This window comes from Lathamus discolor, unplaced genomic scaffold (genome assembly GCF_037157495.1).
Source record: "Lathamus discolor isolate bLatDis1 unplaced genomic scaffold, bLatDis1.hap1 Scaffold_242, whole genome shotgun sequence".
In the NCBI taxonomy this organism is placed as follows: domain Eukaryota; kingdom Metazoa; phylum Chordata; class Aves; order Psittaciformes; family Psittacidae; genus Lathamus; species Lathamus discolor.
The window spans coordinates 40010-66485 of NW_027069271.1; the positions used below are offsets into that span (position 1 = coordinate 40010).

Below are 26476 nucleotides of genomic sequence, written 5' to 3' on the forward strand. Positions count from 1 at the left end.
AGAAGAAGAGGTGACTTCTCGACCCCGGACCTCAACCGAGCTACGGAACATGCAAAAAGATTTTACCCGTCAGTCAGGGGAGCACATCATCACCTGGTTGCTCCGATGCTGGTACAATGGAGCCGACGGTCACAAACTAGAAGGTAGGGAAGCTAAGCAGCTGGGATCGCTTGCTAGGGAAGGGGGAATTGACAAAGCAATTGCAAAAGAGAAACGGTCCCTCGGCCTCTGGAGGCAGCTCTTGGTAGCTGTGAAAGAAAGGTTTCCATACAAAGATGATGTTATGAATCGTTTGGCCAAGTGGACTACTCTAGAGAAAGACATCCAGTCTCTGAGGGAATCAGCAGGCCGAATGCCAGGAATGCACCTATAGATCCAGATGAATTCAAATGTACATGACCCATGTGGCAGAAATTCACGTGGAATGCACCTTCATCACATGCCCACTCATTGGCATCAATAACCTGGAATGACATAGTACCACCAACAGTGGATGAAATGATTCATCAACTCCGAGATGCTATTTCTGGAGTGACAGGAGGATCCCAAGAGTTGACAGTACTGGAGGCTGAAATCAGCCTGACTGGGAGGAAGTGGCAAAAGCACCCCATTGTGACTGGTCCATAGGCCCCATGCATCCTTGGCATAGACTACCTCAGGAGAGGGTACTTCAACAAGTGCCAATCGCCACCACAACAGTGCATCAGCGGCAATATCGCACCAACCGAGACTCCCTGATTCCCACCCATCAGCTGATTCGTAGACTGGAGAGCCAAGGAGTGATCAGCAGGACCCACTCACACTTTAATAGCTCCATATGGCTAGTGCGAAAGTCTAATGGAGAGTGGAGACTAACAGTAGGCTATCGTGGCCTAAATGAAGTCAAACCACCATTGAGTGCTGTAGTAGCAGACATGCTAGAACATCAGTATGAACTGGAGTCAAAGGCAGCCAAGTGGTACGCCACCACTGATATTGCCAATGTATTTTTCTCAATTCCTTTGGCAGCAGAGTGCAGGCCACAGTTTGCTTTTACTTGGGGGGTGTCCAGTTCACATGGAACCGACTGCCCCAGGGGTGGAAACACAGCCCTACCATTTGCTGTGGACTGATCCAGACTGCACTGGAAGAGTGGCAAGCTCCAGAACACCTGCAATACATTGATGACATTATTGTGTGGGGCGATACAGCGGAAGAAGTCTTTGAGAAAGGGAGGAAAATAATCCCAATCCTGCTGAAAGCCAGTTTTGCCCTAAAACGGAGTAAGGTCAAGGGACCTGCACAGGAGATTCAATTTTTGGGAATAAAATGTCAAGATGGATGTTGCCAGATCCCCACAGATGTGATCAACAAGATAACAGCAACGTCTCCACCAACTAATAAGAAAGAAACACAAGCTTTCTTGGGTGTTGTGGGGTTCTGGAGAATGCACATCCCAAATTACAGTTTGATTGTAAGCCCTCTCTATCATGTGACCCGGAAGAAGACTGATTTTTAAATGTAATCAAATAGGGACAATTGGGAGAGGAAGTTGTCCAGGATGGCAGTGGCAAATAAATTTTTCTGAATTACCGAGAATAGGAGGTTATCGATATTTGTTGGTGTTAGTGGATACTTTTTCAGGCTGGCCAGAAGCATTCCCTTGTAGAATAAATAATGCAAGACAAGTAATTAAAACATTGTTAAACGATATAATACCTCGTTTTGGAGTACCAGTGGCAATTTCCTCCGACCGAGGCCCGCACTTCAGTGCAAAATTGTTACAAGAAATTAGCAAATAATTAGAAATTGATTGGCAACTATATGTTCCATACAGGCCTCAGGTCAGTGGGCAAGTAGAAAGGATGAACCAGCTGATCAAACAACAGATTAGTAAAATATATCAGGAAACGAATTTATATTGGTACCAGGTGTTACCACTGGCTCTATTAAGAATTCGAACTAAACCTTGGTCGAAAGAAGAGGTTAGCCCATTTGTAATTTTATATGGAAGACCATATCAGTCCCAGTTTAAAGGAGAAAGTCTTCAGGAAGTGGGAGAAGGCTATCTCCGGCAGTTTCTGGCCAATCTGGAAAAACAATTGGAAGAAATAAATAAGAGAATCTTAGGGACAAGAGAGAGAGGTTTGGATTATCTGATTCACCCTTTCAGATCCGGAGACTGGGTTTATGTTAAGAATTTTTCAGGAGATCCTCTACAGGAGAAGTGGAGCAGACCGTACCAGATGTTATTGACCACCTTTACAGCAGTGAAGATAAAGGAACAACCTGCTTGGATACATTATTCAAGAATAAAGAAAGCACCAGACCCAGAGAACACATAGCGGATCCAACCTTCAGGACCCTTACATATGAAATTGCGTCGGTCATAATTTGGACTTACATGATAACTGGCATACAAGCTTGGGACCAAAACTTATACCTGAAATTAATGCAGAATGTCACTAAAGTTGTTAATCGTAGTGACTGTCGGGTGTGTGCACAGTTGCCTAAATCAGGAGAAAATCCGGACCTACCGTTGGCATTCCAGTTCCCAACACTATCTCATGGACTAATTTGTGGGTGAATACTAGCAACCTATGTCCAAGGGACAAGTTAAGATTTGGGATAGTTAATCCTAATCCAAGTAAAGAATATTATACCTGTATACCTGTATACAAGATACTAGGAACCAGAGTAGGAGATTGTTTGTTTAAATGTCACAGGTGTAGGTCACTATTCAAACTGCAATCACACTATTAATATAGATGGTATCGTGGTTCAGTGGTGGCCCATTCCTGAGGGGAAAGGATGGTATTGGTTATGTGGAGAAAATGCTTATAAAATCCTACACCCCAACTGGAAGGGGGCATGCTCCTTAGGTGCCGTGATACCCAATCTTACTATTATTGACATGTATCCTTCTGGAACCTGGGTTAGAAGTTTTGCTAAACGGTTTAAGCAAGGGTTTAACCCTATTTGCTGAACGGAACACCGCATTTCATAGTTTTGTGAGATGGCCAATTCCATCTTTGGGAGTAAGTGAATTAAAGAAGGCAATTGTAAATATCTCAGCAACCATAGAGGAAATAGAAAGTAAAACTATTGATATAATCAAAGCAGAACAAAAAGAGATAACTAGCCTATCTAAAATGGCATTACAAAAATTAATGGCTCTAGACATGTTATTGGCTTCACAAGGAGGAATTTGTTCCATAATCAATAAAAGTTGCTTTTCCTACATAGATCAAATTGGCAGAATTGAAACAGATCTGGAGGAAATTTGGAAACAAACTAAAATATTTCATGAAATGGCCAAGGATGATACCCCTGGGGGTTTGAAGAAATATGGAAAAAGTTAACTTCATGGTTACCTAAACTCTCCTGGTTAAGGCAACTGGTTGCAGGAATATTAATATTAATATTAATTGTTTTAATATTGATTACTTGTGGTATGATACAATGTTCCTTCTGGTATTGTGAATGATCTATGATAAATTATAAAGATTGGAAAAGAAATGAAATCAAGCATCAAGTAGAAACAGGAAATTATTTCAAAAAGACTCTAGATGGTAAAGGTAGTATATAAAATGTTGCAAGAGAATTTGCAGAAGGATAGAAAAAGGGGGGATTTGAGACAAGGAGGCACAAAATCACAAAATGTAATCGGTTCTAAGTAACGTTAAGTTTGATGGCTTTGTAATGGAAAATAACTGAGGTGCTTGAAGGCAGTTGACATGGTTTTAGGTCCTTAGGACCTTAGTACAAAAAGTGTAAGAAAAACAAAATAGCAAAACGGGAGCTGGGGATGGGGAGTATCTGGGAATAGCAGATGTCCAAGATGGGCACAGTTAAACTATCTGATAAGTAGAAGGGCAGGATGACTGCTATGTCTGTAATGTTAATTAAGCTGGTACTTCAAAGACTGCCAGAAGTTATGAAGATTGTTGGAAGAAGTAAACAACCCTCAAAGACCACCATCACATTTTTGTATGGATGTGGGAAACTTTCTGGAAAATGATGTAATTCATGCATAGCCTCGTGAATATGTATGTATGCCCAGTGACTATATAAGGATGGCTTGTGTAGCAACACGGAGAGACACACGTTAGGAGAAGCTATCCCCCTTGTCTCCCGGCGCTGCAATAAAGAATACCTGCTTGTCAACTTGAAAACTTTGTTGGCGAGTTTGTTCCAGGAGGTTTCTCCGAATCAATACTGACTCATGGATGGTGACAAATGCCCTGTGGGGGTGGTTGCAGTGAATGGAAGCAGAGCAACTGGCAACGCAGGGGTAAACCCGTCTGGGCTGCTGCACTGTGACAAGATATTGCTGCCCGGGTGCAGAACCTGGTGGTGAAGGTACGCCATGTAGATGCACATGTACCCAAGAGTCGGGCCACTGAGGAACACCAGAAAAACCAACTAGTGGATAAAGCTGCTAGGATTGAAGTGGCTCAGATGGACTTAGACTGGCAACATAAAGGTGAAATATTTTTGGCCCGGTGGGTCCATGAATCTTCAGGCCATCAGGGCAGAGATGCAACATATAGACGGGCCCGTGACCGAGGGGTGGACTTAACAATGGACACTATTGCCCAGGATATTCACGTAGGTGAAACCTGCTGCAATTAAGCAAGCCAAATGGTTAAAGCCTCTTTGGTATGGAGGACGATGGCTGAAGTATAAATATGGGGAGGCCTGGCAGATTGACAATATCACACTCCCATCAAGCAAGCGCCATGTGCTTACCATGGTGGAAGCCACCACCGGATGGCTGGAAACATACGCTGTGCCCCATGCCACTGCCCGGAACACTATCCTGGGCCTCGGGAAACAGATTTTGTGGCGACACAGCACCCCAGAGAGAACTGAGTCAGACAATGGGACTCATTTCCAGAACAACCTTACTGACATTTGGGCCAAAGATCATGGCATTGAGTGGGTATATCACATCCTCTACCATGCACCAGGCTCTGGGAAAACTGAATGGTACAATGGGCTCTTAAAAACTACACTGAGAGCAATGGGTGGTGGGACTTTCAAACATTGGGATACACATTTACCAAAGGCCACCTGGTTGGTCAACACCAGAGGATCTGCCAACAGGGCTAGCCCAGCCCAATCAGAACTTTTACATACTGTGGAAGCGGACAAAGTTCCTGTGGTGCACATAAAGAATTTGCTGGGGAAGACAGTCAGGATTATTCCTGCTTCAGGTAAAGGCAAACTCACTCATGTGATTGCTTTTGCTCGGGGACCCAGATATACTTGGTGGGTAATGCAGGAAGATGGGGAAATCCGATGTGTACCTCAAGGGGATTTGATTTTAGGGAAAAACAGCCAATGAACTCAATTGTATGCTGTTGCCTGCTATGTAGCACTTTTATAGCCCACCAACCAGATGTCTTCAGGTCACCAGCGACTGGCCCTGACTTCCCTCCGACCATCATTCCAACAAGGAATGAACTTTGACGAAACCAGACGAGCTCAGCAGTGACCAGCAGTTCCGCGGTGTCATCAGCAGGCAAGAACCCAGCACTGTGCACCACCTCTCCTGCTCTGAAAGACAAGAAATGGAGCCTGACATCATGGTCCGGATGAACTCAGCAGCTTCATAGGGATTCGTCCATGCCTTAAGGTATGATACCTCTCTCTTTGTGTGTGTGTGGATGTATATATATATATATATATATATATGAGACAAGAGTGATGCTATATTGAAAAATGTGGGGTCTGAGCATGACGTGAATGGTATAGAATAAGGGGTGGATACTGTCCTGGGTTCAGCAGTAGCAGTCGTTTTTCTCCTTCTTAGTAGCTGGTGCAGTGCTGTGTTTTTGACATTCAGCCTGGGAGCCACGCTGATAACACCGATGTTTTAAGTTGGTGCTCAGTAATGTTTAGTCTGACCAAGGACTTTCCGATTCTCATGCTCTGCCAGGGAGGTGGGGAAGCTGGGAGGAAGCAGTGATACGCGGGTAGACTCCACAACTCATTAAAGTTGTAAAGTAGGTATGCTTTATTCAGCGCTGAGGCGCATGGGGGATCGCTCCTCCAAAGGCATGCGCACCTCAGCGTTGTTCTCCTTTATATTTATCCTCTGAGCCATTACATATTCATGATGTTACGCAACACATCCATACATATTCATGACCTATCCCCGCTTTATATTATAAAGAGGTAAAAGGTCCTTGCTTGCGTAGTGTCTCCTGGTGGTCGTGGGTCTCAAGATGAAGTAAACGAGTCTTCCCTGAACTTTTCATCTGTGGTCGTTGCACATGTTCCCTGGTGATTTAGTCACTGTCCAAACCGCAAAGCTGATTTCAGATGGTTTAGGGGTCCAGAGAGCAGGAGTTACTGTTCCTTCCTCTTATCAATAGCCTTAGTCCTCCCACCCTCTTCCAGCAAGCACGATAAGTGTTGAGCACGCATTTTTTGAGTAAGCATGAGTAAGCAGTAGCATTGTTAAGCAAGCGGCTTAACCCTAACTCCCCTGTACATTGGTTAACCCTTCGCATCAGTCCCCCTTTTTCTATAAAGTTAGCAAATTCTTTTACTAATACATAGATTCTTCTTTTAGCAAACTCCTGACAAAGATATCTTTTAGTGCTTTACCATGTGCGTTTGACAAATAAGTCAAAATCACCGCTTGTCGCAGCATCCTCCAATTCCAAACAAATAACACAATGGATAACACAAAGCTAACACTAATATTAAAAGAACAACAGTGGGGTGAAGTAACGTATTTAAAATGCCAGTTGTAGTCGGTGACCATCCGAAAAGTGCATCCCACCAGTGGTGACTTTTATCTTGCCTTACCCTTCACAAGGCTGATTATTTCTTCCCTATTATGATGAATGGTAATTTAAGTTTTCTTTCCACTTTTCTGGACCTCCTTCAAAATGTTAATTAAGTCTTGATGTTTTATTAATTGCCTTACCAACATAGGGTTCATCCCAATGGGTGTAGGTGATAATTTGTGGTACATTGTGTAATTAGACTTTAGCAATTGGTGGGATACAACTGGTACTAAATACGTGAAGTCACACCCAGTGATCTTAGTAAAATTACAAATACAAAGATTAGAATTATTCTTAATAGCTACAGTTTCATTATTACCTATCCTTATAAAAGCACAAGCAGTTCTTAAGCACACACAGCCTTGGCCAATATATACAAGTACAGTGCTTTGAGTATTGTTTGGGTGGACTTCAAAATGACAGATGCCTTGTTCTGTATCGAGGCATATGTCCTTAGCATCGATTGCATTTCTTCTCAAGCTTTCACCGTTCTAGTTGGAAAGGCTTCTGGCCAACCTGAAAAGGTATCCATTAATGCCAACAAATATCTTTACCCCCCCCTTTTCTTGGGAGTTCTGTAAAGTCGATCTGCCATTGCTGTCCTGGTCCATTGCTCCTCCCAATTTGACCCATTCTGGGTTTAGGATTATTTTGGGGGTTTGTTTGGAGGCAGAGATCACATTGGCGGGTTACCTGTTGGATAGCAGCATACAAATTTCTAGCCATAATTTTGCTTGTCAAATATTTATATAAGGCATCTACCCCCCAGTGCATTTTTTGATGCTCGTTCCTTATTAGTGACCATAACAGAAAGGAGGGGACAATTATTCTTCCCTGTGCTGTGCTGGACCACCCCTCCTCATTCTTGGTCTGTGATTAATTTTTGGTCATCTTTGTTGTAATTTGGCTTACCTTCCAGGGAAATTTTCCCATCAGGAATTAAAGCTCCTTCAATTGTTATCTCACCTTTTGCCGCTTCTTTTGCCTCTCTATCCGCCAGTTCTTTTCCTTCTTCTAATTCTGAGCTCACCTTCTGGTGTGCCTTGATGTGCATAATTGCTACCTTCTCAGGCAGTTGGACCGCTTCCAACAGTCTCACTATTTCTTGTGCATGTTTGATGTTTTTCCCTTGCGAGTTCAACAGTTCTCTTTCTTTCCAAATGGCTCCATGTGCATGTACAACCCCAAATGCATATCTTGAGTCTGTATAGATGTTTATATTCTTCCCTTTCGCTATTTCTGAGGCTCTAGTCAGAGCAATCAGCTCCGCCTTTTGTGCAGAGGTGTTTATTGGCAAAGGTCCAGATTCTAGTACCTCTCTGCAGGTGGTAACTGCATATCCAGCATGCCATTTTCCACTGATGACATAGCTGCTCCCATCAGTAAACCAGGTTTCTGTGTCGTCTAAAGGGGTATCTTTCAGATCTGGACGACTGTAGTCTCAATAGTCTCTAGGCAATAATGGTGTACCGGTTTTCCTTCGTTTCTGCTGAGGAAAGAAGCTGGGTTGACAATGTTAGTTACCACTATCTCTACACCGTCTTGTTCCACCATGATGGCTTGATATTTCAGGAACCTTTGTGGGGAAAGCCAGTGCCCGCTTCTCACCTCCAGCACTGTGGACACTGTGCGTGACACTAGTACGGTCATTTTCTGGCCCAAAGTGAATTTGCGTGCTTCTTGGATGTTTAGCACGACTGCTGCGATGGCCCTGAGGCATCCAGGCCATCCTTCGGCTGCAGAGTCCAATTGCTTGGAAAAATAAGTAACTGCTCGCCGGTACGGGCCCAAGTCCTGTGCTAGTATCCCTAAGGCAATTCCTTGTTTCTCATGGGAGAAAAGAAAGAATGTTTTACTCACGTCTGGGAGTCCTAAGGCTGGTGCCGACATCAAGGCAGTTTTTTAATTGGTGGAAGGCTCGAGTGGCTTCCTTTGTCCACTGAAGATTCTTGTTGTCTTTTACGATTAGTGCATATAGAGGCTTAACAATTAGTCCATGATGGTAGATCCACAATCTACACCATCCTGTCATACCATCCAGGCCACACAGGCCTCTTCTGTCTGGGTAGCTATTAGGATGTCATCTACGTACTGCAATAACTTCCCTTCTTCCAGTGGAGCTTCCCAGGACTCTAAGACTTTTGAAAGTTGTTCTCCAAACAGGGTGGGACTGTTCTTAAATCCCTGGGGCAGCACCGTCCACGTGAGCTGGGTTTTGCGCCCACTCTTAGGGGTTTCCCATTCAAATGCAAAGATTTTCTGACTGGCTTCATGGAGAGGGAGGCAAAAGAAAGCATCCTTCAAACCTAGAACAGTGAACCAGGTTAGCTCTGGTGTTAAGCATGTTAGCAAAGTGTATGGATTTGCTACTACAGGGTGAGACAAGGGGGGCACAAAATTACAAAATGGAATATATAAACCTTTAGAATCGGTTTTAAGTAATGTTAAGTTTGATGGCTTTGTAACAGTAGCAATGGAAAATTACTGATGTGCATGATACATAGAAAAAATAGAGTGCAGCTAGAGAACATACTGAGCATTCTTGTACAAGATAAGTCGTTATAGTTGACATAGTTTTAAGAAAAACAGTCTAGAAGAACAGGACACAGGGATAAGGAGTATCTGGGAATGGCAAGTGTCCAGGATGGGCTACAGTTAAACTAACTGATAAGTAGGAGGATAGGAGGATTATTACGTCTCTGGTGCTAACGAACCAATTAAACTGGGACGAGCATCTACTGCGCGTGCTCCAAAGGCTGCCAGAAGTGATGAAGATTGTTGGAAGAAGTAAACGACCCTCAGAGACCACCACCACAATTCTGTACGCATGCGGGGAGCTTTCTGGAAAATGATGTAATGTATGTATGCCCAGGGACTATATAAGGATGGCTTGTGTAGCAACACGGAGAGACACACGTTAGGAGGAGCTATCCCCCGTGTCTCCCGGCGCCGCAATAAAGAATACCTGCTCATCAGCTTGAAAACTTTGTTGGCAAGTTTGTTCCTGGAGTTTTCTCCGAATCAAGGGTAAAGATCCTCAGTTATTTTGTTAACACCCCGTAAATCCTGTACCACCCAGTATGACCCATCAGGTTTACAACCAGGTAAAACAGGGGTGTTAAAATCAGATTGGCACTCTTTTAGCAGTCCTAGCTATAGGAAATTTTCAATTATTGGGCAAATTCCTTCCCTATCTTCCTTTCTCAGGGGGCACTGTTTGATCCTGACTGGCTGTTTTCCCTCCTTGAGCTTAATCTCTGTCGGGGGTGCATTTTTGGCTTTTCCAGGTAAATTCGTGGCCCATACTCCTGGGAATACCTGATCCAGTATATCTTCACGGACTTCTTTTTCAATATGATTAGTGATCAACTCAGCTTTTTCTTTTCTACCTGTTCCCGATTCCTATACGCTCTCCATGCTTCCTCCTTCAGTCCCGTCCACATTTATTCAACAACCCCTCAGTCCCCTCTGTCAACATGTCTCTTCCCACTTGTTTGCCTGCCCCAGCACCCATCCCATGCTCAAACACAGGAGCTGTGCGATCTCCCCTCAGTTCCCCCTTGGTTTTCCCTTTTTTTTTTTTATCTCACAGTTGCTCACCCTGCTCTGCAGGGGCTGCAGATGCCTGCCTCTGCAACAGCACTTCTGTTTTAACCCTTTCTTAACTCTGAATGTGAATCTGCCACTTGTTGCCAGTGACAGCAATCTCCTCCTCCTTATCAATATCTGATAGGACAGATGCAGAGGGTGCTCCTCTTGGAGGTACCCGTGATACATAATTTTCCTACCTATCTTCCTGATTACTGTTTTTTTTAACTTTAAGCATCATTTCCGCAATATCACAACCTGAACAACATCTCTCCATCTTAACTTTCGGTTTTTCCGTGTCCTTTTCCAAAGCCAAAATTAAGGAATCTGGCGGTTCTATAGTAATTTTGCATTCAGTCTATCACTCCACATGCTTTCTTAAAGTGAAAAAACATATCTGCATACATTCATTCATCCCATTTTCCTTGCCACCTCAAAACAACATTAATTGTAACAATGTATTATAGTTCAGAGTTCCATTTTTAGGCCATTTATCCTGATCTTCCAAAGTATATGAAGGCCACCATTGGTTACAATATTTTACCAATGTTTTCTTGTTTACCGAGCCCCCAGGAGACCCTCCCAGTTCTTTCCAATGTCCCAAAATGCAACCCAATGGGCTTTTCTTCAGAATTTCCTTCCTTTGACCGGCTCCCATTTCAAACAATCTTTTACAAATCTCTATAGCCTCTCTCTCCCAGTGCTCCTTGGATGCAATTATAAAAATAATATGAGAGCACCTACACACAAGTTTTATGATATTCTTTGGGTTTCAGTAAAATAATATCTCTGGGTTCTGCAGATCGACTCCCCTGTTATTAGATCATAGTTTCGGTTCCAGCAAAATTTACACTGTCCTAGTATCCACGGCAGATTCCACTGTTCAAAAGTTATTATGCACCCATATATGAGGCTACAGTCCTCTGGTACTGAGTGTAAAGTCCAGGTCTCAAGAGTAGGACTACAGATATTAGAGGTTATACTTCTCTTATACAGCCACTGGGGCGCAGAGAGGGAACTCTTCTTAACCCCCCAATTAGCCACGGTTTACTTTCGTCTACTCCTCCCCCACCACTCAAACACTGTAATCTTTAACACTAATGACAGACATATAGACAAGAACAAATAGACAGAACACAAGACAAATAGGCTTCGTAGCTATGCCACGTCTCAGTCTCACAAAACACTTAGACACAACGCAAAACAAATACGCTTCGTCCATCTCCGGCCGCTCTCCTCGCGGAGAACACGGAAGCGCGGATCAGGACTCCACACTCGCTTTGTAGCTATGCCATGTCTCAGCCACACAAAACACTTTCACCCCCACACGGGATCCCACAGACACTCCACACAGTGGTTCTGATGCAGAGGGTTGACCAATGTACAGGGGGGTTGTACAAGGGGGTCGTACAAGGGGGTTGTGCAAGAGGGGATAAAGGAATTTTGCCTGTTTAGCAGAAAGCATTGTTTGCAAATACCTGTCAAGCTTGCCATGCAGTACCAGGACAATAGGCTATTGATAAGGGGGAGAAACAGTCTGATAAGGGGAAGAAACAGACTGATAAGGGGGAGGAACAGTTACTTAGTTCCAGTGAAGACCAGCTTTGTGGTTTGGACTTTGACCAGACTCCTAGAGAGCATGCGTGACAGCTAGAGGTGAAAAGTTCAGGCTCATTTACTTCATCTTGAGGCCCTCGCCCATGACGGGGGGGGGGGGGAGGGGGGCACTGAGCAGGTGCAAAGGACCTTCTAGCTCATTATAATATGAAGTGGGGATAGGACATGAATATGATGAATATGTATAGGTGTATTGTGCAACTTTATGAATATGTATAACTTTAGAGAATAAACGTAGAGGGAAACAACACTGAGGTACACGTGCCTTTGGAAGAGCTATCCCCCATGCGTCTCAGCGCTGAATAAAAGCATACCTACTTTACACCTTTAACGAGTTGTGGAGTCTATCCGCGTATCAGTTCCGCTTACCCTTCTCCTGCTTCCTACACAGTCATTAGCAGGTCCGTCCTGGCTGCCAAAACCAGGGATGCAGCAGAGACCCCGGACTCGCCTGGTCCATGGCCGCTCTATCGGCCGACAAGTCCTTGGACTCACCCGATCCACCCTCAGGATCCCTAGCAGCCACTCTATAGGTCAACGAGTCCCCAACCTACTGCTTGCAAGCCCTGCCTTTCCCAGAACGGGGACTACCCTGTGCGCCAGACGTCTCTGCGTGGCTTACCAGCAGCCCCAGCCAGGCGTACGACTTATAGGCCCCCTAAATTACAAGCATACCGTTTTCCGCAGCTGGCACAGGTTGTTGTCTGTCCCCGCAGTGAGCAGACGAGAAGTGGAGGTCCTCCAGGCAAACGGCCTGGGGGGCCTAGCATGTCCACCCTTCAACCGATCCTGCTGCCGAACGGATGTCTCCTGGCTGGCTCGCCAAATTGATACACAGGTAGACTCCACCACTCGTTAAAGTTGTAAAGTAGGTATGCTTTATTCAGCGCTGAGGCGCTCCAAAGGCAAGCACACCTCAGCGTTGTTCTCCTTTATAGTTATCCTCTGAGCCATTACATATTCATGAGGTTACGCAACGCACCCATACATATTCATGACCTATCCCCGCTTCATATTATAATGAGGTAAATGGTCTTTGCTTGCGTAGTGTCTCCTGGTGGTCGTGGGCGAGGGTCTCAGGATGAAGCAAACGAGTCTTCCCTGAACTTTTCATCTGTAGTCGTTGCACATGTTCCCTGATGATTTAGTCACTGTCCAAACCGCAAAGCTGATTTCAGACGGTTTAGGGGTCCAGAGAACAGGAGTTACTGTTCCTTCCTCTTATCAATAGCCTTGGCCCTCTCACCCTGTTCCGGCAAGCACGATAAGTGTTGAGCCCGCATTTGTTGAGTAAGCACGAGTAAGCAGTAGCATTGTTAAGCAAGCGGCCTAACCCTAACCCCCCTGTACATTGGTTAACCCTTCGCATCAGCAGAGACAGGACACCTGACCCAAACTAGCCAAAGCGGTATTCCATACCCCCCCACGTCATGCCCAGTATATAAACTGGGGGCAATTACCCAGAAGGGCTAGATCACTGCTCGGGTCAGGCTGGGTATGGGTCGGCGGGTGGTGAGCGGTTGTACTCTCTTCCCTTGTTATTTCCCTTATCATTGTCATTATTATTATTGGTGGTAGTAGTAGTGGTTTTGTATTATACCTTAGTTACTGGACTGTTCTCATCTCAACCCGTGGGAGTCACATTCTTTCAATTCTCCTCCCCATCCCTCTGGGAGTAGGGGAAGGAAGCTGGGGGAGTGAGCGAACGGCTGTGTGATTCTGGGTTGCCAGCTGGTCTTAAACCACAACAGCCACCGTTGTCCCAAATAATTCCCTTTTCCAAGTGTCCCAACCTGATTCCTGTTTTCAGTCTTGGGATTATATTTCAGACATATTTGACATTGTTTTGTCACTAATTGCACTATGGTATATAAATTTCTTCCTATGATCTGTTTGTTTAAATGTTTATATAAGGCATTACTTCCCCAATTAATTTTGTTATATGCTTCTTGTATCAATTTCCATAATTGATTATAGGGGATCCGTACTCACCCATCAGGTATTTTTATCCAACCCTTTTCATTTTCCTGTCCTTTCAAGTCTTCAATTAGTTTCATATCTTCTTTGAAGTATTTAGGTTTATTTTGCTTAATTACCGGTTTATCATCAGGAATTAAGGACATAGCCTCAACTCTTTCTGTTTCTGCCACCCGTTTAGCCTCACAATCAGCCAAATTATTTCCAATCTCTTGATCAGAGTTACCTTTTTGATGTCCTTTACAATGTATGATAGCCACTTCATTAGGTAATTGTACAGCTTCTAACAATCGCAGAATTTCCGTTGCATGTTTAATTTGTCTTCCCTGCGTATTTAAAGGTCCTCATTCTTTCCAAATTGCTCCATGTGCATGAACTACACCAAAGGCATATTTGGAATCAGTCCATATGTTTATCCGCTTGTCCTTTGCCAACTCCAAGGCTCTAGTCAGGGCTATTATTTCTGCCTTTTGTGCTGAGGTGTTAGAGGGTAATAGTTTAGCTTCTATTACCTTTGAAGTTCTAGTTATGGCTTATCCTGCTCGTCATTTACCATCTTTAACAAAGCTGCTGCCATCAGTGAAACAGGAATCTGCACCCTCCAGAGGCTCCTCCTTCAGGTCTGGTCGGCTCGAGTATACTGTCTCTATAGTGCCCAAGCAATCGTGAACCAACAGTTCAGTGGGGGTTTCCTGAAGGAAAGATGCTGGATTCACAACATTAGTGACCACAATTTCCACATCATCCAGTTCTACTAGGATGGCTTAATATTTCAAGGAACGCAGTGGCGATAGCCAATGAGTACCTTTTTGTTCTAGGACTGTTGACACCGCGTGTGACACTAACACGGTGATCTTTTGTCCCAGTGTAAATTTTCGGGCCTCTTGGATGTTTAAGGTAAATGCTGCTCTCAAGCATCCAGGCCAGCCTTTACTTGTTTCATCCAGCTGTTTTGAAAAATAGGCCACTGCTCTTTTGTAAGGTTCCAATCTTTGAGCCAAAACCCCCAAGGCTATTCCCTGTTTCTCGTAGGAATATAGCCAGAAGTGTTTGGTTATGTCTGGGAGCCCCAGAGCTGGAGCTCTCATGAGTTCTGTCTTTAAATTTTTAAACGCCTCTTCAGCTTGATCTGTCCAATTTAGAAAGGTTGGATTTTCTTTTAGCAGCTCATATAAGGGTCTTACCAGAACACCATAATCATGGATCCAGAGTAGACACCACCCTGTCATTGCCAGAAACATCCGGAGATCTTTAACCATGGATGGTCATGGTGTTTGACAGATTACTCCCTTCTGAGCTGCTCCAAGTTCTCGTTGCCCTCCTGTTATTTCATATCCTAAATAAGATACTCGAGTTCGAATTAGTTGAGTCTTCGATTTAGATACCCAGTATCCATATAGCCCTAGAAAGTTTAACAGTTCTACAGTCCATTGATCACATTCTTTCTCAGTTTCAGTAGCAATTCACAGGTCATCAACATATTGTAGTAAAGTTCCTGTCTGGGTGGGTGCTTCCCAGGATTCTAATTCTCTTGCCAATTGATTTCCAAAAATGGTCCGGCTGTTTTTAAATCCCTGAGGTAGCACCATCCAAGTGAGCTGTGTCCTCCTTCCTGTTTCAGGGTTTTCTCATTTGAAAGCAACGAAATTCTGATTTCGTTGGCCAGGGGCAGACAGAAAAATGCATCCTTTAACTCCAAAACAGTAAACCATAAACCACTTCTGATTATTATTCAATTTAGTTAATAAGGTATACAGATTAGCTATTATTGGATGAATATCCCCCATGATTTTGTTGACTGCTCTGAGATCTTGAACTAATCTGTAACTTTTCCCATCAGATTTCTTTACTGGCAAGAGAGGAGTATTATATTCCAATTCACATTCAATTAATAATCCATATTTTAAAAAATCATCAATGATTTCTTTGCTTCCCTTTTGATCCTCCAATTTTAAGGGATATTATAGTGGTATAGACAGCAGTAGCCAGGAGAACATTAAGGACTACAGAGCCCTGGGAGAACTGGTTAGGGGCTCTGGAGCTCAGTCTTTTCATCAATTCTTCAGGATAAAGGGGAGGACCTTAAAAAGGCTAGGGGGATTTGGCAGGTTAATAAATGGTTAGAGCAGTGGTGCCACAGTCAGGGGTTTGGGTATTTAGAACATGGGACTCAGTTTGAGAGGACAGGTCTACTGGAGGCTGGTGGAGCTGCTCTGACACTGAAGAGGAAGAGCGGTTTTGGTAGGAGGCTTGCCAGGCTGGTCAAGAAAGCTTTAAAAGAGATGTGTTGGGGGAGGGGGCAACATTCCATCCCAGCACTCCCAGTCAGTTGCCAGCACCTATAATAAATGCTTGGAGCAATGTAGAGATATTCCAGCTGCTCCAGCCGATGACCTGGCTTCATTTGGAGCTCGGCTCAGATGCCTCTATACAAATGTCTGTAGTATGGGGAGCAAACAAGAGGAATTAGAGATGTGTGCACGTCTACAGGGGTATGACATAATAGGCATCACAGAAACATGGTAGGATGGCTCCTATGACTGGATCGTTGGAATGGAAGGCTACAGAATCTTTAGAAAAGACAGGCCCGGCAGGCGGGGAGGGGGAGTTGATATTTATGTTAGGGATAGGCTGGAGAGTATGGAACTCTGTTTGGGGACAGGTGAGCAGTCGATAGAGAATTTGTGGGTCAGGGTTACAGGGAGAACAGTGATGGGAGACATTACTGTGGGGATCTGATACAGACGGCCTGATCAAGAGGAACCTGTGGATGAAGCACTCAGATAGGAAAAGCCTCACGCTCTCAGGCCCTTGTTCTCATGGGGGATTTCAACCACCCTGACATCTGTTGGAGGGACAGTAAGGCCCGGCACAAGCAATCCAGGAGATTCCTCAATTGTGTGGAAGACAACTTCCTTCTGCAAGTGATAGAGGAGCCGACAAGGAGGGGTGCCATGTTTGACCTCGTGCTCACCAACAGGGAAGGGCTGGTTGGAAATGTGACGCTCCATGGTAGCCTTGGTTGCAGCGATCATGAGATGGTTGAGTTCGAGACCCTCAGGACAGTGAGAAGAGCGTGCAGCACGCCCACTGCCCTGGACTTCAAGAGAGCAGATTTTGGCCTCCTCAGGGACCTGCTTAGTAAGGTTCCATGGGATATAGCCCTAGAAGACAGGGGGGGCCCAAGACTGTTGGTTGATATTCAAGAATCACCTGCTACAAGCTCAGGAATGTTGTGTCCTAACTAGAAGGAAGTGCAGCAGGAGGGCCAGGACACCTCCTTGGATGCATAAGGAGCTGCTGAGAAAAATTCAAGGGGAAAAAAGAGGCTTATAAAAGGTGGAAGCAATGACAGCTTCCTTCCTTCTTTCCAAAGCAGTATGCCTCGTTTACTGATGGGTCCTGCCGTATCGTGGGAAAGCATCGGAGATGGAAGGCAGCTGTATGGAGTCCCTGACAACAAGTTGCAGAAACTGCTTGGGGGAGAGGGTGAATTGAGTCAGTTTGCAGAGGTGAAAGTCATCCAGATGGTCTTGGACATTGCTGAAAGAGAAAAGTGGCCAGTACTTTATACTGACTCATGGATGGTGGCAAATGCCCTGTGGAGAAGGTTGCAGCAATGGAAGCAGAGCAACTGGAAATGCAGAGGTAAACCCATCTGGGCTGCTGCACTGTGGCAAGATATTGCTGCCCGGGTGCAGAACCTGGTGGTGAAGGTACGCCATGTAGATGCACATGTACCCAAGAGTCGGGCCACTGAGGAACACCAGAACAACCACCAAGTGGATCAAGCTGCTAAGACTGAAGTGGCTCAGATGGACTTAGATTGGCAACAAAAGGGTGAATTAATTTTGGCCCGGTGGGCCCATGAATCTTCAGGCCATCAGAGCAGAGATGCAACATACAGATGGGCTCATGATCGAGGGGTAGACTTAACAATGGACACTACTGCCCAGGATATTCACGAAGGTGAAACCTGCTGCAATTAAGCAAGCCAAATGGTTAAAGCCTCTTTGGTATGGAGGACGATGGCTGAAGTATAAATATGGGGAGGCCTGGCAGATTGACAATATCACACTCCCATCAACCCGCCAAAGCAAGCGCCATGTGCTTACCATGGTGGAAGCCACCACCGGATGGCTGGAAACATACGCTGTGCCCCATGCCACTGCCCGGAACACTATCCTGGGCCTCGGGAAACAGATTTTGTGGCGACACGGCACCCCAGAGAGAATTGAGTCAGACAATGGGACTCATTTCCAGAACAACCTTACTGACATTTGGGCCAAAGATCATGGCATTGAGTGGGTATATCACATCCTCTACCATGCACCAGGCTCTGGGAAAACTGAATGGTACAATGGGCTCTTAAAAACTACACTGAGAGCAATGGGTGGTGGGACTTTCAAACATTGGGATACACATTTACCAAAGGCCACCTGGTTGGTCAACACCAGAGGATCTGCCAACAGGGCTAGCCCAGCCCAGTCAGAACTTTTACATATTGTAGAGGGGGACAAAGTTCCTGTGGTGCACATAAAGAATTTGCTGGGGAAGACAGTCTGTGTTATTCCTGATTCAGGTAAAGGCAAACCCACTCATGGGATTGCTTTTGCTCAGGGACCCAGATATACTTGGTGGGTAATGCAGGAAGATGGGGAAATCCAATGTGTACCTCAATGGGATTTGATTTTAGGGGAAAACAGCCAATGAACTCAATTGTATGCTGTTGCCTGCTATGTAGCACTTTTATAGCCCACCAACTAGATGTCTTCAGGTCACCAGCGACTGGCCCTGACTTCCCTCCGACCATCATTCCAACAAGGAATGAACTTTGACGAAACCAGACGAGTTCAGCAGTGACCAGACAAGTTCTGCGGTGTCATCAGCAGGCAACAATCCAACACTGCACACAGTCTCTCCTGCTCTGAAAGACTGTTATAGGAGATAGAGCCGGACATCACAGACCAGATGAACTCAGCAGCTTTATAGGGATTAGTCCATGCACTAAGGAATGATATCTCTTTGTGTGTGTGTGTATGTATATATATATATATATGAGACAAGAGTGATGGTATATTGAAAAATGTGGGATTTGAGCATGACGTGAATGGTATGGAATAAGGGGTGGATACTGTCCTGGGTTCAGCAGTAGCAGTCATTTTTCTCCTTCTTAGTAGCTGGTGCAGTGCTGTGTTTTTTTCTTTTGGCCTGGGAACAGTGCTGATAACACCAATGTTTTTCTTTGGTGCTCAGTAATGTTTAGTCTGACCAAAGACTTTCTGAGTCTCATGCTCTGCCAGGGAGGAGGGGAGGCGGGGAGGAAGCACAGTCAGGATACCTGACGCAAACTAGCCAAAGAGGTATTCCATACCACAGCACGTCATGCCCAGTATATAAACTGGGGGCAGTTACCCAGAAGGACTAGATCACTGCTTGGGTCAGGCTGGGTTCCAGTTGGTGGGTGGTGAGCGGTTGTATTCTCTTCCTTTGTTATTTTCCTTATCATTATTATTGTTAGTGGTAGCAGTAGTGGGTTTGTGTTATACCTTAGTTACTGGACTGTTCTTACCTCAGCCTGTGGGAGTTACATTCTTACGATTCTCTTCCCCATCTCTCTGGGAGCAGGGGGAGGAGAGGGGGGGGAGTGAGCGAGCGGCTGCGTGGTTCTGGGTTGCCAGCTGGGCTTAAACCATGACATTTCTGATGTGTCCCTTCCAAACTCTAATCCTCTTCTCAAGATATATTGGGTTCTACAGATTGCTCCCTATGTGGAAAGCTTCCTCCCAGGGACACTAGGATCCTGGGCTAACCACAGCCCCTAACCACCCCAGGTTTCCCAAACTTCTGGATGCACTCACCAGGCACCAGTGCGAGTGTCTTTGTCAGCATTAGGCTCATCAATCTGAAAAAGACTGTTATTACAGCTCTCTGCTACCTGGCAGATGATCTCACCATTGAGTGGGCATTGCTCATGGACAACGGGAGCCACATCTATGCAGAGCATTGCACACCCCACCCTCACCAAGGGGTCAGGCAGCCCTGGCTTCCAGCACACTCAAAAGAACCTGCTTCTCTTCACAATAAAAGGAGACAGTGCTTTGACTTTCCTCTCCCTCCCTGTTACTTGAAGCAGCTTCACTAGCCATATTCCAGAACTGGATGAACAGAGCATGTCCACTAGGAGGTTCAAAATGTTTATTACAGACATAAGTGGAAGAAGTTAGAATTAAACCTAGCCAGGGATGTTAAGGATAATAGGAAGGGATTCTACAGGTATGTAGCAAACAAAAAACAGACTAGGGACAAAATAGGCCCCCTGAGGAAGCTTTAGGGAGAACTGGCTACACAGGATTTGGAGAAGGCTGAGGTTCTGAATGACTTCTTCGCCTCGGTCTTCACTGGCAAAGGCTCTGACTGCACCACCCAGTTCTTAGAAGGTAGACACAGGGACTGTGAGAATGAAGACCTTGGGCCCACTGTAGGAGAGGATCTGGTTCGAGACCATCTTCAAAATCTGAACGCACACAAGTCCGTGGGACCTGATGGAATCCATCCGCGGGTCCTGAAGGAGCTGGCGAATGAAGTTGCTAAGCCACTGGCCATCGTATTTGAAAAATCATGGCAGTCAGGTGAAGTTCTCGACAACTGGAAAAAGGGAAATATAACCCCCATTTTCAAGAAGGGGAAAATGGAAGACCCGGGGAATTACAGACCAGTCAGTCTCACCTCTGTGCCTGGTAATATCTTGGAGCCATCCAGAGGGACCTTGACACGCTTGTGAGGCGGGCTGATGCCAACCTTATGAAGTTCAACCATGGCAAGTGCAAGGTCCTACACCTGGGTCAGAGCAATCCCAGGCACAGCTACAGACTGGGCAAAGAAGAGATTCAGAGTGGCCCTGCAGAGAAGGACTTGGGGGTGCTGGTCGATGAGAAAATGAACATGAGCCGGCAGTGTGCGCTCGCAGCCCAGAAAGCCAACCGTATCCTGGGCTGCATCAAAAGGAGTGTGACCAACAAGTCAAAGGAGGTGATCCTGCCCCTCTACACTGCTCTTGTGAGACCTCACCTGGAGTATTGTGTGCAGTTCTGGTGTCCTCAACATAAAAAGGACATGGAACTGCTGGAACAAGTGCAGAGGAGGGCCACGAGGATGATGAGGGGACTGGAGCACCTCCCGTATGAAGACAGGCTGAGGAAGTTGGGGCTGTTCAGCCTGGAGAAGAGAAGGCTGCATGGGGACCTCATAGCAGCCTTCCAGTACCTGAAGGGGGCCTATAGGGATGCTGGGGAGGGACTCTTCGTCAGGGAATGTAGTGACAGGAAGAGGGGTAACGGGTTAAAACTTAAACAGGGGAAGTTTTAATTGGATATAAGGAGGAAATTCTTTCCTGTTAGGGTGGTGAGACACTGGAATTGGTTGCCCAGGGAGGTTGTGAGTGCTCCATCCCTGGAGGTGTTCAAGGCCAGGTTGGATGAAGCCTTGTGTGGGATGGTTTAGTGTGAGGTGTCCCTGCCCATGGCAGGGGGGTTGGAACTAGATGATCTTGAGGTCCTTTCCAACCCTAACTATTCTATGATTCTATGATTCTAAGTTTGCCCTCTTCATCCATGTAATCACAGCCACTGCTTCCTTTCTTTCATAAAGGACAGACAGGTCCTTGTAACCAGTAGCAAGGTATGAAATGACCCCATCCCAGGTCTTGGTCAGGTTGGGATAAAGATCTACAGCATGGTCAATTGTGCTGGCGTAAGTCCTCATTCCCTGCGGGCTGCAGCCAGTGACATCTGTGCCCACCCAGTTAGCTACTGCTGTGTCTGTACCTCCTGCACTCAAAAGCTGCTGTGCAGCTCATACAAGGTGTCAGCACACAGCAGTGCTTGGCAATGCTCATCCCTAAGCTCAGGATACTGCAAAACCAAGCAGCATGTCACAAAGCAAAATGGGAGGCATGGTCATGAACTGCAGCAACAAAACCAGGCAAGCAGAGAAAGAGAAGACTCCATCCTCTCCTTTGTTGTCCCCAAGGACTAAGAAAAGTCTGGGAGAATAAGTATTTAAACATACATCATCTGGGTCAGCCAAAATTGTCATCCAGGCTAACTACATGTTAATTCAAAAGCTGTAATTAAACAGACTGAAGGTGATAAGTTTTCACGTGGCAAAAATCAGAATTTGTGGACTCGTTAACTGTTTATCACCATTTTAACAATGCAGTAAAATAAATCTTGTCTTTCCTTTGCAGGCAAACCACACAGCAGAATGAGGTCACAAGTCATTCTCCCATCACAAGCACTCAGTGATTCACCACACCATAAGGAATGCCAAGCTCCAGCCCCAAAGCTACACAGGTTGACAGCTTCATCAACATTTGCCTTTTCTGTGGCTACCACAGCCCTCTTTTTGCAGTTCCCTCTGCTGCCTACAATGGTGATCCAGCTCAGGCACTTACAGATTCGTATGTTGGTGGGGTTGCTGGAATTGGTGGTGGATGGATGTTGGTGAAAGGTGGGTAGGTCCCCACTGGTAGGCCACTGAAGTTCTCCTGTACAGAGAGATTAGAGTCATGCACCGGACTACATACCTGAGAGAGTGACCATGGGAGAGAATACACCTACAGCTACTGTGGGAGTCAGAGAAAGTAGTAACCTAAGGTAAATGCAGGCAAGTATCCAACCTGGTATAGTTTATACTTAATACTTGTAAATCTTTTCCTAGTAAGTCAGATGTAGGCACCTGGAACAACCAGACCCAGCTAATAGGACTGTGGGTTATTCTAAAGAACCATAATGACTTAACACTTCACCTTTCACAGCATTAGAAGTACCAGGGAAAAAAAAAAGGACAATATCCTTCATTAAGCACACCAGAGCCATTTCTCCCAAGTGCAGCATCACAAAACAGGAAGGAGGCCTCTGGCTCACTCAAGGCTTTGTATTACTCTTACTTATAACACACCAGTGCCTCAAAGACCTAGACTTTGCACAAGCCCTCAGCATATTTACGCCTGGGCCAACAGCCACCTGATGATACTTGGCCTAGATTCTCTACAGAAAAACCATTGCAGCACTACTGGGACCATATGAAGACTCCAAGCCATCCCACCATCCTGCCACTCTCCAGTCTACACAGATACCCTGTAAATTACTGAATTTAGAAAACAGTGTTCTTTTCAGCTCCCACTTTCCAGCCTCACAAGTCACCTCCAAGGGCTGTTGGCCTGGTCCCCTTCCCTTGCAGGTCTGAAGGCAGAGCACTTCTGCATTCCTATATGCTGTTCCCACCCCAGAAAACTCACCTCATTTCCTTAACTGAATCTTGTCACACTACCAGCCTACCAACTTCAAAGCGCAGCTCCAACCCCTGGTCAAAAGTCTGGCAGTCAGAAGACTGCCTCAGGAGTTAAGTCTGGACTCATTTGTTCCCTGAAGACAAAGAAGGCTAGCTGGAGAATGGGACTAGGATCTTCCACAGTCAAGCAACATGAAGCTTCAGCTGCACTGCCAACGGTTTCCATCCCATGCAGTCCCACACCAACACAATGGCCTTCCAACACATCAAGCTATCAGGTACAGACACTTCCCAGGCAGCAGCCACAGGGCTAAGCATCACAATCGGAGTCTTCCACAGAAAAAGGGAACACTCAAAGCAAAGGTACTTAACCGGTCCCTTTGGAGGCAGGTAGGAGAAGGGCAGATCTGGTGTTGGCATGGGCATAGGCATCATCACTGGCATGGATACTAATCCATCATGATCAACCAGTGGGGCTGTAAATCCACCACCTCCTCCCCCTCCATGGCCACCCTTCTTCACATCGTCTGTAAATCCCACATCAATCAGATCTGCCTCTTCACCTGCAGGGGCTTCAGCCTGGAAAGGGTAGAAGAATTCTGTTCACCAAGACATCTATTCTGATCCCAGCTCTCTGAACAGCATTAGATGCAGCTTGAACAAGATGAGACAACACAATGAGGACAGAATAGACAGTAGCTACACAGTGATATTAATAGGAACCAGACTACAATGTGGCTGATTACAGCCGCATGCTGTAAGGCTGTGGGAAGGAGCAGGGATCGTGTACGCTAGGGCTACCTAGAATATACCAAAGCACAACTACCACTGAGTTTGCTGCAATGCCACAGCCCTGTGCTCTGAAAGCCCACACAGAATTAATGGAACGTTTCAGCCACTGAAACACAGAAAGGAGCTCCAGACTTGCAGTTGCCTCACTCACCATCACCACAGAACCAGGTTCATAGGGCACATTGTAGTTCTTGGCAATCTGAATGAGGTATCTCTCCACCAGAATCTTGTGTGGTGCCTCCATGTTCAGCTTGTGCATCAGCTGGAACACAAGGTACAGAGACACTCAAGGGACTGGGGCAGTGCAGCAGAGCTCCATCCCAGCCAGGGCCACCTGCTGAAGGGAGCACAGTGCAGCCCTGGGGAGGCCCTTCCTCCCAGTCCAGCACTGCTGCAGAGGAGGCTGCTGGTAACCACAGGCTAGGGCTCCATGTGCACTGCTCCTCTCCATCCACAGCCAACAGGCCCCACCTGTCAGGGACCTCAGCACTGTGCTCCAGTGCAGGCAGGACCTCAGCCATGCAGCTGGCCCACCCTATCCTGCATGACCCATAGGCATCAGCCACTAGTGACAGGAAAAAGGGGCAGAAAGCCACAGCAGGCATGTCTGTTCTGCCAGTTCCAGCTGGCTGCTGTTGTTCCACCAGTTCATTACTCTGTCATTGACTGTCCCAATCTGGTTTGCTCGGCACAGCTTCCCATACTCCTTGCTGTACTTGGCACACAGCTGGTCAGCAAACCTGCAATAGGAGAGAAACTCTGGGAATGTGCACACCTTTGCTTTCCCCACCACCACACACTGCACATCTGCTGGATCGCTCTCATTTCTGCCACCGAGTACCCTAGCTGAGCAGTCTTGGCCATCCCTGATGCTCCAGGGACACCTATACTGAGATTTCCATCTGCAGAGCCCATAAAAACATGTCCTCTGCCTTAATGACAGAGACCCAGACAAAGACTTCTACCAGCTTCTTGCAGCATCACACCCACCCTGCACATGTAACACCCCTAACTCACAATCTTCAACTCAGCCACTTCCGAATGGAGTCGTGGTGCAGCCCAAATCAGTGCAGATACTGCTTCTGCCAGGCCAGAGTGCAGCTCCCTAGGGATAACAGAAGACAATCTTATCTCCACACCAAGCATTTAGTCTTTGCTGCTCAATCTGCTTAACCTGAAGGTCCCATCCTCCTTGCTGGGCTCCAGAACCTTCCCTGCCTGGGGAAGAAAAAGTCTCTGGAGTCCCTAGAACACCCAAACACAGGTCCCCTTCTGTACCCCAGGCCTGCCCCCTAACAGCATTCCTCCCCGAGACCAGGGGCCTGGATCCTCTCCCACAGCACACTCTCTAGGCCAGAGCTTACTTCATGGACTGAATCAAACCGAAGCAGGCTAGCAGCAGGTCGCAGTACAGTTCCAGGATCTCCATGGTCTCCACAAAGTAATCTTCATGGATGACGTGCTCCACAGGAATCCTGGCACGCTCATCTTTTCCAGCTGGCAGATAATCTGCAATCTCCTTCCTTGCCTTCTGGGCCAGCTCAGCTACAGCACATATCCCCAAGATCCATCACTGTGCTGGCAGGGGCTGCTGCCTCCATACCCATCCCCAGTCCCCACCACATGAAGTCACCACAAGCTTTTCTTTCTCTCCTTTATCAAGCCTCTGCAACACAAGACATTCACCCATGGCTTGGTTGAGTCCTTGTGCCTAGGTCCTAGCACACTAACTCATAGGAGAAAGGAGAGTGGGCTTTTAGCTGCCAGAAACCCCTGGCATTCCCCTACACCTTCAATTTCACTGCAGAGTCAGAACCACAGATCTTATCTGTGTCTGAGTCTGAGCAGGGCAGGTGGGGTGAGCCTCCCCACTATGCTATGAGCACAGAAGGCCCAGAAAAGCCCCCCCAGGCAAACTAGCATGTCCCTCCACACACAGCCCACAGCTACCGCCCCATAAATTACACTCCAAGGAAAGTGGACAGAGGCCACACTGTGGCCAGCCTGCTCCTCCAAGTAGCACACCAGGGCAGACTGCAAGGCCTGGGTCCAGCAAGGAAAAGCAAAATGCTGCTCCACACTTGGCCCATGAAAGCACATTTAATTACAGTGAAGCACGAAATCAGACTCTACAACTCAAGGAGAGTTATAAAGCAGGTATGTTTATTATGGGCCCGGGTGCAAGGGGGATCACTCCTCCTAACTTGCATACCGAGGGGTTAAGCAAGCAGATATTTATTACACACAAACATGAATATTCATTAGGTTCCCAAGAGAGCGGTGGGGCTATTACAATTAGTTTAGGAACTCATTATCATAAGTCTCCTCCCTTTTGGCGCTTGCACACTGCCCTCTGATGGTCGTGGGCAGGGATCTTCAAGATGAAGTAAGTAGTCTTCCTCACGGTGTACTTTTCCCCTTTGGCA

At 46.2% G+C, this 26476-nt stretch overlaps 1 protein-coding gene across 1 annotated transcript in view; it reads right to left on the minus strand.

Annotated features, from left to right (window-relative positions):
- Positions 1-24309, minus strand: part of LOC136006491 (IST1 homolog) — a 28032-nt gene extending 3723 nt beyond the window's left edge. Inside the window, exons 1-5 of the mRNA XM_065664520.1 lie at positions 24202-24309; positions 23631-23837; positions 22420-22512; positions 19833-19869; positions 16304-16315 (exon numbers count right to left, since the gene is read on the minus strand). Of these exons, the coding sequence (XP_065520592.1) occupies positions 16304-16315; positions 19833-19869; positions 22420-22512; positions 23631-23837; positions 24202-24309 (457 nt within the window). The remainder of the gene's footprint in view (positions 1-16303; positions 16316-19832; positions 19870-22419; positions 22513-23630; positions 23838-24201) is intronic.
- Positions 24310-26476: the final 2167 nt, after the last annotated feature.